This window comes from Bubalus kerabau, chromosome X (assembly GCF_029407905.1).
Source record: "Bubalus kerabau isolate K-KA32 ecotype Philippines breed swamp buffalo chromosome X, PCC_UOA_SB_1v2, whole genome shotgun sequence".
Classification (NCBI taxonomy): Eukaryota; Metazoa; Chordata; class Mammalia; order Artiodactyla; family Bovidae; genus Bubalus; species Bubalus kerabau.
In genome coordinates this window covers 90,473,023-90,493,709 of record NC_073647.1, presented here as the reverse complement: position 1 = coordinate 90,493,709, position 20,687 = coordinate 90,473,023, and the positions used below count along the sequence as shown (strand labels likewise).

Genomic DNA, 20,687 nt, shown 5'->3' with positions numbered 1-20,687 from the left:
ATGGGAATATCAGACCATCTTACCTGTCTCCTGAGAAACCAGTCAAGAAGAAACAGTAAGAACCCTGTATGGAACAACTGATTGGTTCAAGATTGAGAAAGGAGTATAACCAGGCTGTCTGCTGTCACCGTGTTTAATCTACATGCTGAGCACATCATGAGAAATGCTGGGCTGGATGCTACAAGCTGGGATCAAGATAGGTGGTAGAAACATCAACAATCACAGATATGTGAATGATATCACTCTAATGGCAGAAAAAAATAAAGAACTTCTTGATGAGGGTGAAGGAGGAGAGTGAAAAAGCTGGCTTAAAACTAAATATTAAAAAAAAAAACCAGATCATGGCATCCTGCCCCATTACTTCATGGCAAATAGAGGGGGAAAAGGTGAAATAGTGACAGATTTCCTCTTCTTGGGCTGTAAAAACTGCAGATGGTGACTGCAGCTGTGAAATCAGAAGATGTTTGCTTCTTGGCAGGAAAGCTATGACAAACCTAGACAGTGTATTGAAAAGCAGAGACATTACTCTGCTGACAAAGGTGCATATAGTCAAGGCTATGGTCTTCCCAGTGGTCATGTATGGTTGTGAGAGCTGGACCGTTAAGTGGAGTGCCAGAAGAATTGATGCCTTTGAACTGTGGTGCTGGAGAAGACTCCTGAAAGTCCCTAGGACAGCAAGGAGATCAAACGGGTCAACCTTAAGGGAAATCAACCCTGAATACTTGTTGGAAGGACTGATGCTGAAGCTGAAACTCCAGTATTTTGGTTATCTGATGTGAACAGCAGACACGTTGGAAAAATCCCTGATGCTGGGAAAGATTGAGGGCAGAAGGAGAAGAGGGCATCAGAGGATGAGATGGTTGGATGGCATCACTGATGCATTGGACATGACCTTGGGCAAACTTTGGGAGATGGTGAGGGATAGGGAGGCTTGGTATGCTGCAGTCCATGCAGTTTCAAAGAGTCGGACATAATTGGGTGACTGAACAACACTATGTAGATGCATGTGAAGGAAGTCTACTGATACATGCGGTTGGTTTATTGCTTCCCATACTTTTTAGAGCTCATCTCAAATTTATAACTCAAAACCTAAAATGAAGTTTACAGTCATCTCAATTATTACAGGAGACTTTTTCTGCTTTTTCTTTATCTGGCTTTGTATTTCCATCAAAAAGTGGGAAACAAAAGCACTATATTCATGTCTGTCAATTTTGCTGTTAGTATCTTTGGTGTAGGCTTCTTTGCTGCTTATTATTATCCTTTGGTTTTCAAAGATCCATACTACCCACTACGTCTATGACCTCTACAACCACAGAGAATTCTAAGATATTCATCCATTTTTCTTTGTATCTGTTCCAGCACCTAGAAACATTCCTGGCAAATAGTAAGAACTCAACCACTATTTGTTAACAGAATGATTTAATGAATCTGTAGGTGTGTGTAAAAAAAGACTGGATTTAAGTTGAAAAGACTGGGGTTCCTGTCTTGGCTCTACTCTATTTTGTGTGACTTTGGAGAAATCACTTTAGGAAAAAGAATTACATAGATATCATCTATAAACGAGGCTTGATAATCCTCAAACTTTTTTTTGAGAATTAAAAGAGAATGTATAGAAGCTCTTTATTGATTATAAACCACCAAATTAAAGGTGTTCTCATAAATCATTAGTGAATTTTACTTCAATAGCATCTTGAATAATTAAACTGACTAGGTAAATAGATTTGCTAATGATTATTGGTTAGAACAGGTAAGTATACGAATGGCTGTTTCCTAAGACTGAAAACACAAGAACACTGGTGGTTGTACTGCTCTAATTCATATTCTGTGGGACTGAGAACAAAGTCCTTTGCCTAATGCGACACTAAACAAAATGACTTCAGTACAGTTTTGGTCGATGTCTCACTGTACTCTGTTTAAATTATCAGTAATAAAAAACAGTATATTTCCATGTTTTCCTTTAGAGTACTCATTGGCAAAGTAGCCATTTAATTGCTCCTGCCCACTTCAAGTTAGCAGATTCAGTTTTTAAACCCAGAGATCCTTTGAGTCATACTCTGTGCTAGGAAAAAAGATGCACAGACTTTCAAAAAGGAATGGGATTATAGTACAGGGCTGCAATTTTTTTCATCCAATCAAACTTAAGCTGTCTATAATTACAACCAATAGTGTACCGACTTAGAGAGTCAGACACAAAGCAGAGAAAATGGGAGACAAAAAAGGTGAAAAATACCATTAATACCAATACGGAAAGAACAACCAAACAAAGAAAAAATGGAAAAGAGAGCCAGACCAAGACTCAAGTCTCATCAAAGGCCTCGATATTCCTGTTAACCATTAATCATATTTGCTTGAATCTCTGCATGTGTTGGTTATGCTACTGTGTGGAACAAGGAATTTTAAGAATTGGTTTTTGGAGGGCAAAATAGAATTATAGAATGTCAAAATTGGAAGAACATTTAGGGGTCAAATAGTTAATGCATCTCACTTATAGGTGGGCAAAGTCAAGTCCAGAGACCAAAGGGAACTTGTTAAATACTGCTCAGTAATTTTTTAGTAGAATTAGTAGGTTACTGACTTTCAGGCTCCTCAAAAAGGGAGTCAGTAAGTCACCTGCTCTCAAAAAGTACTGCTTTAAAAAAAAATCAGAATTTCTGGGTTACATGTGAAAAATAAAGATTCTTGGGTCCCACCTCAGATCTACTGAATCAGAATTTTAAAGGTAAGTCATAACAACCTGCATTTGAACAAACTTTACAATTGTTCTAATACACAAAGGTGTTGAAAAGTACTGCCCTAGACGTTACCTCAAGCCTTTATACTGAGACTGCACACTAAAAAAAGTCTTTTCAGATATTTAAAAGAAACAAAGAGGTAGTGGACCTGAAATGCTGTTAGAATTCCCATGGTAACTGTACAGTGTAGGGCTCAACCAATAGAGATAAAGGAAAGCTCCAGCAGCCAAGCACGCTTGGGAAGCTTCAGCTGGTAGAACAGTCTAGTAGAGGGTCGGCTCTTCAGCTGGCAGCTAGGCTTTTAATGTCCTTTTGGTGTTACACAGGCAAGCTTACAGTAGATTGAAAGTGAAAGTGAAATCGCTCAGTCGTGTCCGACTCTTTGGGACCCCATGGACTGTAGCCTATCAGGCTCCTCCGCCTATGGGATTTTCCAGGCAAAAGTGCTGGAGTGGATTGCCATTTCCTTCTCCAGGGAATCTTCCCGACCCAGGAATTGAACCCGGGTCTCCCGCATTGCAGGCAGACGCTTTACTGTCTGCGCCGTCAGGGAAGCCCAATAGATTACAGTAGTTCCTTAAGTTTAACTTTTCTGGCAAGACACAAATTCTGAAAACGTGGGCCTCTGTGTATCACCATTTTATCACCCTCCACTCCTAGTTCTTTCCTGGTTCTATCACTCACTCAAATTCTGCATGGCATCCCTAAGGGGTCCTGGAAGACCCGAGAACCAAGCATCCCTAGCCTCACCCGTCTGTCAGGTTCGGTCAAGCAGCCAGGGTAACGCAAAGGGTTAACGAGCGGTGAGCTGCAGAGCGGCAGGGAGGAAAGCCAATCATGTGTTTAAGCGGGCCCTTACGTCTGGTGTGGGCCTTGACGTAGCGTAAAAGGGAAGCGGCGGAAGCCAGGGGGTGAGAGGGCAGAGGGGGGTTAGAGGTTGCTAGTAGGCGGGACGTCTGGGAGAGCACAGGCGCTTTGGCCGTTTCTCCCTGCTATTCTTTATCCGTAGGGATCGGTAGCTGCGGGGGCAGCACGGGGCCTGGTGTATGGCCACGGAGTTACGGTGTCCGAACTCCATGCCCTGTCACAATCAGCAAGTAAACTCTGCCTCGACCCAAAACCCTGAGCCGCAGCAAGCTGGAGACCTGATCCTGGCCCACAATGGGGGAAACAGCGATTCCGCGGCCACGCTGACTCTCCTCAGCGGGCACGCCCATTCTAGCGTACCGGCTGAGCTGGACCCTCAGGCCTCCGGCGGCGCCACCTTCAACTCAGAAAACAACGGTGGCACTGGCAACTATGACGCTCCAGCCAGCGATTCCCTCCTAGGGGACTGCGAAATCTCCCGGCAGATCGGGGCCCAGCTTAAGCTTCTGCCAATGAATGATCAGATCCGGGAGCTGCAGACTATCATCAGGGACAAGTAAGCAAGAGCGGAAGGGGTAGGGGAGGTGGAGGGTCTCGCGGGGGTGGGCAGGGATTGGAAGTGAGATTGGCTAAGGTTCTTGGCGTTGGGAAGCTGGTCTGTTGGGATCTGGGCAGGGCCTTTTCTTTGAGGGGCGGTGTCACGTGACACAGGCCTTCTGCTCTCTTTCCCAGTACTGGTGCTTAACGTCGCTTTGTGTAGGGAGGAAGAATTTTAGGTAACCTTCGGTTTCTTCTTTATCTCGAGTCATTCCTCAGTCATTCGAATGACTGATTCCTCATTCATTCGTTCGAATGACTGAATGACTGATTCCTCAGTCATTCGAATCAGGTGAACGTGCTATCTGCTCTGTGCCTCTTCACGTGGGCAGCAACAGTTTCTGGGTTATGGGTTTACCACGTTGAACAGATACAGGGCAGATAGCGTAGCTCTTTCACTTCATAACGTTTAACAGACTCCCAAATTGTTTCCTTGTCTCCAGTTTTTCTTTCTCCTACATGTTCCCCCGAATTACTGAACAATTAATCTTCTTAATATACTGCTTTGATTAGCTAACTGCCCTACTCAGCAGCCTCCTTTGGTTTCTCTGAGCCTACCAAATAAAGTCAGGATACTTAGATGGACATTAAGGCCCTTCTTTATGGTTGCTAGGAACAGTTCTGAAACATCCCAACTTCTGCTCGCACCTGGAATTCTCTTTACTTTTCCTCTGTGTGTTCAAATCCTACCTATTCTTCAACATTAAATGTCTACCTCTGCCAAGAAGCTTTCCTTCAATCATTCTTCCTTGCTAATCTTTCCTTTTTAATGCAAGATTCACCGTCTGTTTTGTATGCTGTTGTTTTACTTTTATCTCACTTATTCAATTTTAAGTTACTTGAGGGCAGAAATTTTATCTTTTATATGTTTGAATTCCAGCTATGTCTTTCAAGCAATTGTCACTCAATTACTAAAAGTTCTTTGTAGCTCTTAAAGTTATATTTGTGAAAGTACTATTTAAGGGTTTTTAATTAATCAGTGTTGAAAATTGTGGTCTTGTGAACTAATAAAGTAGTGATCTTAAAAAGTAGGAGGCATAGATTTCGCAGTTGAGTTAGTGGGAACTGAAATAAAACTTATCTGTAAAAAAGAAAATAGAATGATTCTTGTTTCTATAGAGCAAGAGTTACTGACCTTGTATCTTGGACCTGTGCTGTCTTGGACCTTGTGTTTCACCTGTAGATGGGCTTCAGAGCTTTAGCAAACCTTCAGAAATTATCTGGCAAATGTTATTTGTATGTCTGTTTGTAATTTTTTTAAAATAACATCTTTATTGAGCTATATTTATGTACATACAGTACACCTTTTAAAGTGTACAATCCAATGGGTTTAAAGTGTGTTCATTGCTTTGTAACCATCACCACATTAAATTTTAGAATGTTTTTATCACCTCAGTAAGAAAGCCCATACCCATGAGCAGTCACTCCCCATTTTCCTCCAACCTACCAAGAGCCCTAGACAATCACTAAACTACTTTCTGTCTCTATTGGTGTGCCTATTCTGGACATTTCATGTAAATGGAATCATACAACATGTGGCCTTTTGTGACTAGTTTCTTTTATTTAGCCTAGTGTTTTCAAGCTTTACCCATCTTCTATCAGTACACTATTTATTTTTTGACTAAGTAATATTTCACTATTATGGATATACCACATTTTGTTTATCCATTTATCAGGTGATGGACATTTGGGTGGTTTGGTTTCCATTTTTTGGCTAATATGAATAATACTACTATGAACATTTGCACGTGTCTTTTTATGGGATGAGGATTCCTTTGCTTTCATCAGATTTCACAATTTTTATAAAACTTGGAGAGGTCATGGCATTCAGTATTCATATATGACTATATGACAGCATCAATACCTGATTTTACTTCATTACTCAGAAAAGCCTGGGTGGTATAGTAAACCTGGGCATAAGCAAAACCTTTTTTTTTTTTTTTCTTCTGAAATTTGGAAGGAGACAGCAGGATCCAGAGTGATCTTAGGGAAAGATGCTTAGCATCTCTGTGCTTCAGCTTTATTATTTGTAAAATGAGTAAGTTCATAATATCTCATGAAACTCCAAGGAGGCTAAAGCAAGATACTGTCTATGAACATTTATTATAAATTCTGAAGAGCTATGTGCATTTGAGGCATTTTCAGCCTTCATGTTTAGATTTGTGCATGGTTCAGATTGCATAAGTGCTGGTTTTTTTAGCTATTGGGAAATAGTAAAGGGAATTTAACTGTATGTAGAATTCACATTCTATTTAAAAACTTTTTGTTGGAGTATAATTGCTTTACAATGTTGTGCTAGTTTCTACTGTACCACAAAATGAGTCAGTTATACATATACTTATATCCCTTATTTTTTTTTAGTTTTTCTTCCTATTTAGGTCACCACAGAGCACTGAGTAGAGTTCCCTGTGCTATATAGTAGGTTCTCATTAATTATCTATTTTGTACATCAGTTCAGTTCAGTCGCTCAGTCGTGTCCAACTCTTTGCGACCCCATGAATCACAGCATGCCAGGCCTCCCTGTCCATCACCAGCTCCCGGAGTTGACCCAGACTCACATCCATCGAGTCAGTGATGCCATCCAGCCATCTCATCCTCTGTCATCCCCTTCTCCTCCTGCCCCCAATCCCTCCCAGCATCAGAGTCTTTTCCAATGAGTCAACACTTTCCATAAGGTGGCCAAAGTATTGGAGTTTCAGCTTTAGCATCATTCCTTCCAAAGAAATCCCAGGGCTGATCTCCTTCAGAATGGACTGGTTGGATCTCCTTGCAGTCCAAGGGACTCTCAAGAGTCTTCTCCAACACCACAGTTCAAAGGCATCAATTCTTCGGTGCTCAGCCTTCTTCACAGTCCAACTCTCACATCCATACATGACCACGGGAAAAACCATAGCCTTGACTAGATGGACCTTTGTTGGCAAAGTAATGTCTCTGCTTTTGAATATGCTATCTCGGTTGGTCATAACTTTCCTTCCAAGGAGTAAGCGTCTTTTAATTTCATGGCTGCAGTCACCATCTGCAGTGATTTTGGTGCCCCCCAAAAGTAAAGTCTGACACAGTTTCCACTGTTTCCCCATCTATTTGCCATGAAGTGATGGGACCAGATGCCATGATCTTTGTTTTCTGAATGTTGAGCTTTAAGCCAGCTTTTTCACTCTCCTCTTTCACTTTCATCAAGAGGCTTTTGAGTTCCTCTACACTTTCTGCCATAAGTGTGGTGTCATCTGCATATCTGAGGTTATTGATATTTCTCCCGGCAATCTTGATTCCAGCTTGTGTTTCTTCCAGTCCAGCATTTCTCATGATGTACTCTTCATATAAGTTAAATAAGCAGGGTGATAATATACAGCCTTGACGTACTTCTTTTCCTTTTGGAGCCAGTCTGTTGTTCCATGTCCAGTTCTAAGTGTTGCTTCCTGACCTGCATACAAATTTCTCAAGAGGCAGATCAGGTGGTCTGGTATTCCCATCTCTTCAAGAATTTTCCACAGTTGATTGTGATCCACACAGTCAAAGGCTTTGGCATAGTCAATAAAGCAGAAATAGATGTTTTTCTGGAACTCTCTTGCTTTTTCCATGATCCAGCGGATGTTGGCAATTTGATCTCTGGCTCCTCTGCCTTTTCTAAAACCAGCTTGAACATCAGGAAGTTCATGGTTCACATATTGCTGAAGCCTGGCTTGGAGCATTTTGAGCATTACTTTACTAGCGTGTGAGATGAGTGCAATTGTGCAGTAGTTTGAGCATTCTTTGGCATTGCCTTTCTTTGGGATTGGAATGAAAACTGACCTTTTCCAGTCCTGTGGCCACTGCTGAGTTTTCCAAATTTGCTGGCATATTGAGTGCAGCACTTTCACAGCATCATCTTTCAGGATTTGAAATACCTCCACTGGAATTCCATCACCTCCACTAGCTTTGTTTGTAGTGATGCTTTCTAAGGCCCACTTGACTTCACATTCCAGGATGTCTGGCTCTAGGTCAGTGATCACACCATCATGATTATCTGGGTCATGAAGATCTTTTTTGTAGAATTCTTTTGTGTATTCTTGCCATCTCTTCTTAATATCTTCTGCTTCTGTTAGGTCCATACCATTTCTGTCCTTTATTGTGCCCATCTTTGCATGAAATGTTCCTTTGGCATCTCTAATTTTCTTGAAGAGATCTGTAGTCTTTCCCATTCTGTTGTTTTCCTTTATTTCTTTGCATTGATCGCTGAAGAAGGCTTTCTTATCTCTTCTTGCTATTCTTTGGAACTCTGCATTCAGATGCTTATATCTTTCCTTTGCTCCTTTGCTTTTCACTTCTCTTCTTTTCACAGCTATTTGTAAGGCCTCCCCAGACAGCCATTTTGCTTTTTTGCATTTCTTTTCCACGGAGATGGTCTTGATCCCTGTCTCCTGTACAATGTCAGGAACCTCATTCCATAGCTCATCAGGCACTCTATCTATCAGATCTAGGCCCTTAAATCTATTTCTCACTTCCACTGTATAATCATAAGGGATTTGATTTAGGTCATACCTGAATGGTCTAGTGGTTTTCCCTACTTTCTTCAATTTAAGTCTGAATTTGGCAATAAGGAGTTCATGATCTGAGCCACAGTCGGCTCCTGGTCTTGTTTTTGCTGACTGTATAGAGCTTCTCCATCTTTGGCTGCAAAGAATATAATCAATCTGTTTTCGGTGTTGACCATCTGGTGATGTCCATGTGTAGAGTCTTCTCTTGTGTTGTTGGAAGAGGGTGTTTGTTATGATCATTGCATTTTCTTGGCAAAACTCTATTAGTCTTTGCCCTGCTTCATTCCATATTCCAAGGCCAAATTTGCCTGTTACTCCAGGTGTTTCTTGACTTCCTACTTTTGTACATAGTAGTGTATAAATGTCAATCCCAGTCTCCCACTTTCTCCCTCTCTCCCTTCCCCACTTGGTATTGATAAGTTTGTTCTCTACATCTGTGTCTCTATTTCTGCTTTGCAAATAATCAAAGCTGCAGTAATCAAGGCAGTATGGTACTGGTACAAAAACAGAAATATAGATCAATGGAACAGAATAGAAAGTGCAGAGATAAACTCATGCACCAATGGTCAAATAACCTATGACAAAGGAGGCAAGATTGTACAGTGGAGAAAAGACAGTTTTTTCAGTAAGTGGTGCTAGGAAAACTCTACTGCTCCATGTAAAAGAATGAAATTAGAATACTCCATAACACCATGCACAAAAATAAACTCAAAATAGATTAAAGACCTAAATGTAAGGCTGGACACCATGAAAGTCTTATAGGAAAATATAGGCAGAACACTCTAAGTTATGCAGCAAGATCTTTTTTGACCCATCTCTTTAAATAATGAAAATAAAAACAAAAATAAACAAATGGGACTTAATAGAATTTGAAAGCTTTGCACATCTGTAAAGCAGTTTTCCTTCAGTTAAAAGAATTAAAAAAAAAAAACACTATGTCTGTGTTTCCACTGCTTCCCTGCAAATACTTTCATCAGTATCATCTTTCTACATTCCATGTACATTAATATACAATATTTATCTTTCTCTTTCCGACTTACTTCACTCTGTATAATAGGCTCTAGGTTCATCTACCTCATTAGAACTGACTCAAATGCATACCTTTTTATGGCTGAGTAATATTTCATTGTATATATGTACCACAGCTTCTTTATCCATTCATCTGTCGATGGACATCTAGGTTGCTTCCATGTTCTAGCCATTGTAAATAGTGCTGCAGTGAACATTGGGGTACATGTGTTTTTTTCAATTTTGGTTGCCTCAGAGTATATGCATAGGAGTGGGTTGGTGGGTTATATGGGCTCAATAAAGGACAGAAATGGTATGGACCTAACAGAAGCAGAAGATATTAAGAAGAGGTAGCAAGAATACACAGAAGAACTGTACAAAAAGGTCTTCACGACCCAGATAATCATGATGCTGTGATCACTGACCTAGAGCCAGACATCCTGGGATGCAAAATCAAGTGGGCCTTCAGAAGCATCACTACAAACAAAGCTAGTGGAGGTGATGGAATCCCAGTTGAGCTATTTCAAATCCTAAAGATGATGCTGTGAAAGTGCTGCACTCAATATGCCAGCAAATTTGGAAAACTCAGCAGTGGCCACAGGACTGGAAAAGGTCAGTTTTCATTTCATTCCCAAAGAATGCTCACACTACCGCACAATTGCACTCATCTCACGTGCTAGTAAAGTAATGCTCAAAATTCTCCAAGCCAGGCTTCAACAATGCATGAATTGTGAACTTCCAGATGTTCAAGCTGGTTTGAGAAAGGGCAGAGGAACCAGAGATCAAATAGCCAATATCTGCTGGATCATGGAAAAAGCAAGAGAGTTCCAGAAAACCATCTATTTCTGCTTTATTGACTATGCCAAAGCCTTTGACTGTGTGAATCACAAGAAACTGTGGAAAATTCTGAAAGAGATGGGAATACCAGACCACCTGACCTGCCTCTTGAGGAACCTGTATGCAGGTCAGAAAGCAACAGTTAGAACTGGACATGGAACAACAGACTGGTTCCAAATAGGAAAAAGAGTACGTCGAGGCTGTATATTGTCACTGTGCTTATTTAACTTATATACAGAGTACATCACACGAAATAGTGGGCTGGATGAAGCACAAGCTGAAATCAAGATTGCTGGAAGAAATATCAATAACCTCAGATATGCAGATGACACCACCCTTATGGCAGAAAGTGAAGAGGAACTAAAAAGCCTCTTGATGCAAGTGAAAGAGGAGAGTGAAAACATTGGCTTAAAGCTCAACTTTCTGAAAACAAAGATCATGGCATCTGGTCCCATCACTTCATGGCAAATAGATGGAGAATCAGTGGAAACTGTGGCAGACTTTATTTTTTTGAGCTCCAGTATTACTGCAGATGGTGACTGCAGCCATGAAATTAAAAGACGCTTACTCCTTGGAAGGAAAGTTATGACCAACCTAGAGAGCATATTAAAAAGCAGAGACATTACTTTGCCAACAAAGGTCCATCTAGTTAAGGCTATGGTTTTCCCGTTAGTCATGTAGGGATGTGAGAGTTGGACTATAAAGAAAGTTGAGTGCGGAAGAATTGATGCCTTTGAACTGTGGTGTTGGAGAAGACTCTTGAGAGTCCCTTGCACTCAAGGAGATCCAACCAGTCCATCCTAAAGGAAATCAGTCCTGAATATTCACTGGAAGGACTGAAGCTGAAACTCCAATACTTTGGCCACCTGATGTGAAGAGCTGACTCATTTGAAAAGACCCTGATTCTGAGAAAGATTGAAGGTGGGAGGAGAAGGGGATGACAGAGGATGAGATCGTTGGATGGCATCACCGACTTAATGGATGTGAGTTTGAGTAAACTCTGGGAATTGGTGGTGAACAGGGAGGACTGGCATGCTGCAGTCCATGGAGTCACAAAGAGTTGGACACGACTGAGCGACTGAACTAACTAACTAAAGATGGGTTTTTTCCTAGTGTTTTTTTTTTTTTTTTTTTAAGGAATCTCCATACCTTCTTCCATGGTGGCTATATCAATTTACATTCCCACCAACAGTGCGAGAGAATTCGGTTTTCTCCACACCGTCTCCAGGATATACTGTTTGTAGACTTTTTAATAATGGCCATTCTGACCTGTATGAGGTGATATCTCATTGTAGTTTTGATTAGCATTTCTCTAATAATGAATGATGTTGAGCATCTTTTCATGTGTTTGTTAGCCATCTGTATGTCTTTGGAGAAATGTATGTTAAGGTCTTTTTCCCACTTTTTGATTCGGTTGTTTGTTTTTCTGTTATTGGCTTATATGAACTGCTTATATATTTTGGAAATTAATCTTTTGTCAGTTGTTTCATTTGCTATTATTTTCTCCCATTCTGTGGGTTGTCTTTTCATCTTGTTTACAGTTTCCTTTGCTGTGCAAAAGCTTTTAAGTTTAATTAGGTCCCACTTATTTATTTTTGTTTTCATTTACACTACTCTAGGTGGTGGGTCCTAGAGGATCTTGCTTTGATTTATGTCATTGAGTGTTCTGCCAATGTTTTCCTCTAAGAGTTTCATAGTTTCTGGTCTTATATTTAGGTCTTGGTACTGATGAAATTATTTTCAGGGCAGCGATGGAGACACAGACGTAGAGAACAGACTTATGAACATGGAGGCAGGGGGAGGAAGAAGAGGGTGGGATGTATAGAGACAATAACATGGAAACTTACATTACCATATGTAAAATATATAGCCAATTGGAATTTGCTGTATGACTCAGGAAACTCGAACAGGGGGTCTGTAACAACCTAGAAGGGTGGGATGAGGGGGGAGATGGGAGGGAGGTTCAAGAGGGGGGAACATATGGCTGATTCATGTTGATGTTTGGTGGAAACCAACAAAATTCTGTAAAGCAATTATCCTTCAATTAAAAAATAAATTACAAAAAAAAAAAAAACTTTCATACAGCAAAGGTAAACATAAACAAAATGAAAGACAACCAGAATGGGAGAAAGTATTTTCAACAAAGCAATCAACAAGGGATTAATCTCCAAAATATAGAACTCACATTCTTATTAAAAAAAAAAAAACACGGAGAGAGCCTAGATAATTTTTATCCTGCTATGATACAGAATAGAAAAACTCACTACAATTTTTGATAACTAATTGATGCTAATTTTGATAACTAATTGACATGGAAGCCTGTCATGCTGCAGTCTATGGGGTCACAAAGAGTTGGACACAACTGAGTGTCTGAACTGAACTGGATCAATGTTTAGTTATTTAGAATGGAGACACTTAGTTTTGTTTTTGTTACTCAAATCTGTTTGTTAATAGAGGCCTCTGTTCCTTTATCTTCAAAAATTGGTATCCTCTCACACAAAGAGGACCTGTTTTTTCATCCCCTTTGAGGGACTGGTGTAGAGTGCTGGTGGTTAAAGCAGCTTTATTTACATGGCTATAGTTATCGTACCTATTACAGTCTGTCTTCCTTGGACCCTTATGCTTTTCTCTATTTTGATGTGACATTATGTATGTGCACTATGGAACTGTCTCATGATGGAAGCCATTGGAGTACTTGTTATTCCTTTTATTGTTCCTGGTCCTTAGTATCTATTTACTGAAGGAATTGCTTTCTAAATTGACTTTGGGATGAAGAAAAGGAGTTGAGTAAGAGGACTGCATGTTGTAAATACATAAAGCAGGTAATGTTGAGAACATTGCACTGATTTTAAATGTGTTTGTTTTTTTGAACTGCACAATATTTGCAACATAATATGTTGGTTGTATTATTGAATTTCAAAGAAATGGTTTTCTCTCTGAGTATCCAGTAATCTAAATATCAAATGATCAGATAATTTACTCAGTTACACAGGTGTCACTGGTGAAGTCAGAAAGAAACAACTACTTCATTTACAGTTTTTGTTGCTGCAATGGATTTAAACCACACATCCTTCCCTTTCTGCCTCCTTTATACATTAAACGCAGCAAAATCTGAGTGTAATGCACAGTTCGCTTGAACATAGTTGATGACTTCATATATAAGGCAGTGCAGTGTATTGAAAAGATCACCCCCTGCGTTGCCGTTATTGTTGTTGTTGGTTTTCGCCTCCTGAAACATTAAAGTAAAGCTGTTTCATGAACTATTGCATGTTTCCTGTATATTTGCCCTCAAAGGGATTTTGCCATGGCAGCAGGCAGCTTGGATGAAAGTTGAACAATCTTATTTTAGTCCATGAAATAGCACTAAAGAAGGAGCGCATTCAGCCTTGTGGACTTTTTTAGTCACCTGATGGGAAGACCGTTAACCTCAGGATGGATGAACATCCTGTGCAGCCATAATATGAAGGCAGCTTGATGTGATTTGAGTCAATTGTCTTGGTAATGTTCTTAACCAATGCTGTTCATTTGAATTGCTTGGGGAGTCTTTTTTTTTTTTGGAACCCATCCTTAGAGTTGAATAATAGTTGGGTGGAATCTGAGTGCTTGTAGCTTTTCAGATACCACATATGTTTGTGCTGTACTCAGTCAGGGCCACTGACCATGGGAGAATGGCTATTCTCCCTCGCATCATGATTTGGCTGGTTTTGGTTGTGGGGTATAGGCTGAACCAGGGATTCTAAATTGCACAGAGCCAGCCTAGAGAGCCTGGCCTGCCATCACCCTGAGACTGGATAAATCTCAGAACCCCTTCAACTTGTACAAAACCAAAAAGTCAATCACAGGAAACACTGTGACCTACAAGTTATTTAAATCATGGACATGATTTTGATTTTCTGTGTGAATTTTCTAACTGGCTTAAGGCCAGGAGTGAGGGTGTTGCTTCTTTATACATGTCTCTGTTGTATTTTCCAATGCTGGAAAAGACTCTGATGCTGGGAAAGATAGAAGGCAGGAGGAGAAGGGGATGACAGAGGATGAGATGGTTGGATGGCGTCACCAACTCAATGGGCATGAGTTTGAACGAACTCCGGGAAATAGTGAAGGACAGGGAAGCCTAGTGTGCTGCAGTCCATGGCGTCACAAAGAGTCGGACACAACTGAGCTACTGAACAACTTATTTTTCTACCTGATCTCAAATGTTTGCATTGAACTCTGCCTTGAGGTGTGAATAAATAATTAATGCCACTATTTTATGAGATTCTTAAGTTTCTAAAAAGCTGTGGTCCTGATGACTTGTATTTGGCAGGTAGCACTCTAAAAACTATTTTTTGTTTTTGTTTTTCACGTCAGATTAGATTTGCTCCAAGACTGTTTTTTTTTTTTTTTTTTTGAGGGGGAAGGGAGGAGGAGGAAAATAATTTCTAAATCATCTGCATACCATGACAAACATTGGAGCTATTCTTTTTGTAATGATAACATAAAAAAGTAGCTATGGTAGTAGAGCTTGCTATTCCTGATGGCTCAGTGGTAAAGAATCTACTTGCAGTGTAGGAGACGAAGATTTGATCCCTGGGTTGGGAAGATCCCCTGGAAGAGGGCATGGGAATCCACTCCAGTATACTTGCCTGGAGAATCCCCATGGACAGAGGAACCTAGCAGGTTATAGTCCATGGGGTTGCAAGAGTGGGACATGATTTGGTGACTAAACTACCACAACCACCGTGGAAGTAGAGCTTATGTTTTTTGGATCTTCCACTAAAGATTAACTCTTAGTGAAACATTTCTTTGGTTTAAACCTGCCAGAAAAACTTCTATTTTTACTTCCCTTTAACCTGTTGCTTAAACAAAAACAAACAAGATCATATTGGGCTAAAACTGAGTCCGAATTAGTTCTTCCTCCTTAGCTTAGGTTGCTCGGTAAATACAGGACTCCCAGTTAAATTTGAGTTCAGATAAACAGTGAATACTTTTCTTAGTATAAATATATCCTAAACACTGTATGTGACACACTTCTGAAATACAAATTTAGCTGGGTGTCCTGTATTTTTATTTGCTAAATGTGGCAACTTTATGCCCAGACTTAACTTCTCCCACAGCAAATGCTAAAGACAATCCTTGTGTATAATCCTCATTTTCAAAAATAGTACCTAATTCAATACTGCTAGGGTTTGATTTATTTTTTTTACTTATTTTAAATCTTTTTTTGTATTTATGAGGTTTGATTTAAATTAAATTGTCTTTTAAGTTATGAGTCACAGGTTTTAATTTAATCATTTGAATAGAGTGTATTCTTGTATTAACCTTAATTATATACCCTTTATACTCACAAAGAAGGGCAATGCCAAAGAGTGTTCAAACTACCACAAAATTGCACTCATTTCACATGCTAACAAAGTAATGCTCAAAATTCTCCAAGCCAGGCTTCAATAGTACATGAATTGAGAACTTCCACATGTTCAAGCTGCATTTAGAAAAGGCAGAGGAACTAGAGGTCAAACTGCCAACATCTGTTGGATCATAGAAAAAGCAAGAGAATTCCAGAAAAACATCTACTTCTGCCTCATTGACTGTGCTAAAGCCTTTGACTGTGTGGATCACAACAAACTGGAAAATTCTTAAAGAGATGGGACCTTACCTGCCTCCTGCAAAACCTGTATGCAGGTCAAGAAGCAACTGTTAGAACCGGACATGGAACAATGGACTGGTTCCAAATTGGGAAAGGAGTATGTCAAGGCTGTATATTGTCACCCTGCTTATTTAACTTATATGCAGAGTACATCATGTGAAATGCCAGGCTGGATGAAGCACAAGCTGAAATCAGGATTGCCAGGAGAAGTATCAATAACCTCATATGCAGATGACACCACACTTATGGCATAAATCTAAGAAGAACTAAAGAGCCTCTTGAGGAGAGTGAAAAAGCTGGCTGGCTTAAAACTCAGCATTCAGAAAACAAAGATCATGGTATCTGGTCCCATCACTTCATGGAAAATAGATGGGGAAACAATGGAAACAGTCACAAATGTTATTTTTTGGGGGGCTCCAAAATCACTGCAGATGGTGACTGCAGCCATGACATTAAAGGACTCATACTCCTTGGAAGGAACGCTATGACTAAGCTGGACAGCATATTAAAATGCAGACATTACTTTGCTGACAAAGGTCTGTCTGGTTAAAGCTATGGTTTTCCAGTAGTCATGTATGAATGTGAGAGTTGGACTATAAAGAAGGCTGAGTGCTGAAGAATTGATGCTTTTGAACTGTGATGTTGGAGAAGACTCTTGTGAGTCCCTTGGACTGTAAGGAGATCAAACCAGTCAATCCTAAAGGAAATCAATCCTGAATATTCATTAGAAGGACTGATGGTGAAACTGAAACCAATAGTTTGGCCACCTGATGCAAAGAACCAGCTAGAAAAGACCCTGGTGCTGGGAAAGATTGAAGGCAGTAGAAGGGGATAACAGAGGATGAGACGGTTGGATATCATCTCTGATTCAATGGATATGAGTTTGAGCAAGCTCCAGGAGATGGTGAAGGGCAGGGAAGCCTGGTGTGCTGCAGTCCATGGGGTTGTGAAGAGTTGGACATAACTGAGCGACTGAACAACAACAACAATAAACTCTTTACAAGCCACATTATAATAGTAGCTTCTCCATCTTAAAAAGGAACATTTTAATGATTTGCCTGCCAGAATCTTTATTTCATTATTTGCATTGTATGTAAATGCACGTCTGATTCACAGGGAGATAAATATCACCTAAAAAGTGGTTACTTTTTAGTAAACGTTCCCTTATTATAGCAAAATATAGATAATAGCATTATTCAGGGACTTAGCTTCAGGCTGGGGAGAGCCTTGGAATTCTTCACCTCTGTAAGCCTCTCTACTTTCATTACTAAAAAAGTGGTATTGATAATAGCAGACTCTACTTGTTAAGATTATATGAGGATTAGATCAGATAATGCATCAAAAGTGCTTAATACTTAGCACCAAGGAAGCTTTTAACAAATGATGATCTGTGGGAAAGGGAGTAATATATGTATATTACTGTTACCTGTTGTTACTTTTGGACCATTTAAGTAAATCCTTTTAAATAAATCTGTATGCTTGTGTGTGTGTGTGTACAGTTATTAAAATGATTTTTCTTATCAAGAGGTGAGGTTTTCAAGTTTATTTTGAATAGATAAGTAGCATGTAGTGATCAAATGGCAGTTTCTGCTGTAGCAATTGAAGTTGTAATTGCCCCAGGAAAGGATGTCTTCCAAAACTCTAGAGAATTCCTCTAGTGGTGGTAGTAGTGGTAGTAGAGGTAGTAGCAGCAACAGCAAAGTAGTTAGTAGTAGTAGTGAGGTCTAGTAAGAAGAGAGGAAAAGATCTCTACTTGAAGTCTTAATTTTTTCATATTATAAAACATTCCTCTCATAGTTCCATATGTTGTGGATGATAAGTAAATACCTATTGGCCCATTTTGAAAGAAAGGTCAGAGATTTCTCTTGATTTCATCTTGGTTTGGGTCTGCTTTGAGATGTCCATATTTTAAACTATATTCAATTACTGTAGCTTCCCTGGAAACTTTAAAGTGCTTTATATACTGTCTTAAGTAGGGAAGAGTCCGATTTACCAAATCCACATTGAAGTGAGGATATGGTTTCTGGCGTGATTCTCATTCTTTTGTTGTTTCACTGTGAAATATATATATATATTTTTAATGGTATCTTTGGCTTTCATTTTGTTACTACAGATGTGTGGCACATTTGTTGGGCAAAGTGTCAAGATAAGTTGACACTTTTCTCAGATATGGTTGTTGCTGCTAAGTCTGTTCAGTCGTGTCCAACTCTGTGCAGCCCCATAGACGGCAGCCCACCAGGCTCCCCCGTCCCTGGGATTCTCCAGGCAAGAACACTGGAGTGGGTTGCCATTTCCTTCTCCAATGCATGAAAGTGAAAAGTGAAAGTGAAGTCGCTCAGTCGTGTCCGACTCTTCGCGACCCCATGGACTGCAGCCTACCAGGCTCCTCCGTCCATGGGATTTTCCAGGCAAGAGTAACCGGAGTGGGGTGCCATTGCCTTTTCCGGTCAGATATGGTTAGGTCTGCATTATTAATCCTATTTGGAGTTCACACAACTTAAAAGGTACTCAACATTAATTAGATTTCTGTGCTTTGAATTATGAGCGCCTGGATATCACTGTTTAAATGTTTGAATATATTATACAATAATCCAGGGGTGTGTGTCAGTGTGTTTGTTGTTTTGTGATGATCTTGTATTAGATTTTATTTGGGAAAGTTATCAGATACAAAATGATTAAAATGTCTCTCAAAACTTTGTTTACAGTATGATAGATTTTTTTAAAGAATGGTTTTGAGACAGAGGTGAATAGAGTTATGATTTGAAACCAAGTATATGGAGTGAATAAGACCTGGGATCTGGTTTACATTAAAACATCTTTATTAACGCATACTTTAGTCCAGTGTTGGGTCTAAAGTAGGGGCCTAGAGATTATATGCAACTTGATTGATCTAACAGGAAATATCTGCTTAATGAAACTCTGGTATAAACAATGTAAAGGATTTAGATGTGGATATTGAAGAACACTGTGGGTTTTGTTCAAAATGCAACCAAGTTACTGTATTCTAGCTTTACTTTAATTTCTAAATTGATTCAAAGTGAATGGAATGAGTCTGAAGTCTGTCAAAAACAGCAGTGTATAGGTTAGTAATTACTGTTTATAGTGGGATGACTGAGTTTTACTGGAAGTTAAATAACTATCAAGAGATGATAGTTCTTATTAGGTTCTCACATCGTGTACTTTTTTTGGAATGTAGAGAAATGTTTATCATGCAAAAGTTGTCAACTGAAGCTGATATTTTTAAGGAGAATGTGAAGATGTTAAAATGTTTCATCCTAAAGTAAAATAATGAATTTGAGCAACTCCAATCACTTAACCTAATATAACTTTTCTTTGTAATATATTTATGTGTAACTGATCAGAAATTAAAGACAAGTATTTCAGGTGTGTTCTCAAAATATATTACTGGATATTTTTTAAAGACTTTTCTTAAAGAATCCAGACTTTTCTACCCTATTGAAAAACTGTGTTCTGGCTGTTTAGACAAGTTTATGTAGGTCTACCAAACAGGGTAGTAGTCTTCAGTATTTTCTTTTGTGTGTGTGTGTGGTTCACTGACTTTTACTTCTTTGACAAGCATGTTGTGAAGACTTATTATAGAAATGAAAGGTGCTGATGTAATAGTATATTTTCATTTGAAAACTGCAATACATAAAATAAAGCCTGTTTTATTTATTTATTTTGGTTGTGCTGGGTCTTCGTTGTTATGTAGGCTTTTTTCTAGTTGCAGTGAGTGGAGGCTACTCTGTAGCTGCCATGTGGGGGTTTCTCATTACAGTGGCGTCTCTTGCTGTGGAGCATGCGCTCTAGGGTGTGTGGGCTTCAATAGTTGTGGCACATTGGCTCAGTAGTTGTGGCTGCTGGGCTCTGGAGCATAGGCTCAATAGTTGTGGCGCATGGGCTTAGTTGCTCCACTGCATGTGGGATCTTCCCGGATCAGGGACTGAACTGGGCCACCAGGGGAGCCCCTAAAGCCTGTTTTAAATGAGCTCTCTGTGTGTAGTCATGTGGATAGAGTTTTCTGAGTTTAGGGAGTATTTATATATAAAGAATACAGACCTAGACGTATATTCTTGCTATATTTTAGAGAGTTAGTATCTGTAATAATGAAAGAACTGTGGTTACTCTAAGAAACCTAACTCCATTTGTGTAAGGGATATTTCATTGCTTTTTCCTGTCAGAGAAATAAATGCAGCTTGAAAAAGAGTTGTGATTAACGGTATACTGAGATAATATATGCTCGCATATGCCATTTTGATGCTATGTTGGGGAATATTTTAGGTATGCAATGGGCAGGCAGGTGGGGATTTTTAAGTATATAAACTAAATCAGTCAGATCATTTAAGTTACATGAGAGAAGGAGAAGGAACAATAATAGATTTTTACAAAAGAAAAAAATGTCAGCCTTATAACATTTCCCTTTTGGCTGTTTAACAGTTTGTGGGTAGGTGCAACCCTGGGTTATTATTACTTGGGTACCTCAGGATCTGAAAATACTGACCAGAA

The 20,687-nt window shown here is 39.5% G+C and overlaps 1 protein-coding gene across 1 annotated transcript in view; it reads left to right on the top strand.

Moving 5' to 3' along the window:
• The first annotated feature begins 3,620 nt into the window (after positions 1-3,620).
• Positions 3,621-20,687, top strand: part of UPRT (uracil phosphoribosyltransferase homolog) — a 30,495-nt gene continuing 13,428 nt past the window's right edge. The window contains exon 1 of the mRNA XM_055563794.1: positions 3,621-4,155. Within this exon, the coding sequence (XP_055419769.1) occupies positions 3,779-4,155 (377 nt within the window). The 5' untranslated portion in view covers positions 3,621-3,778. The remainder of the gene's footprint in view (positions 4,156-20,687) is intronic.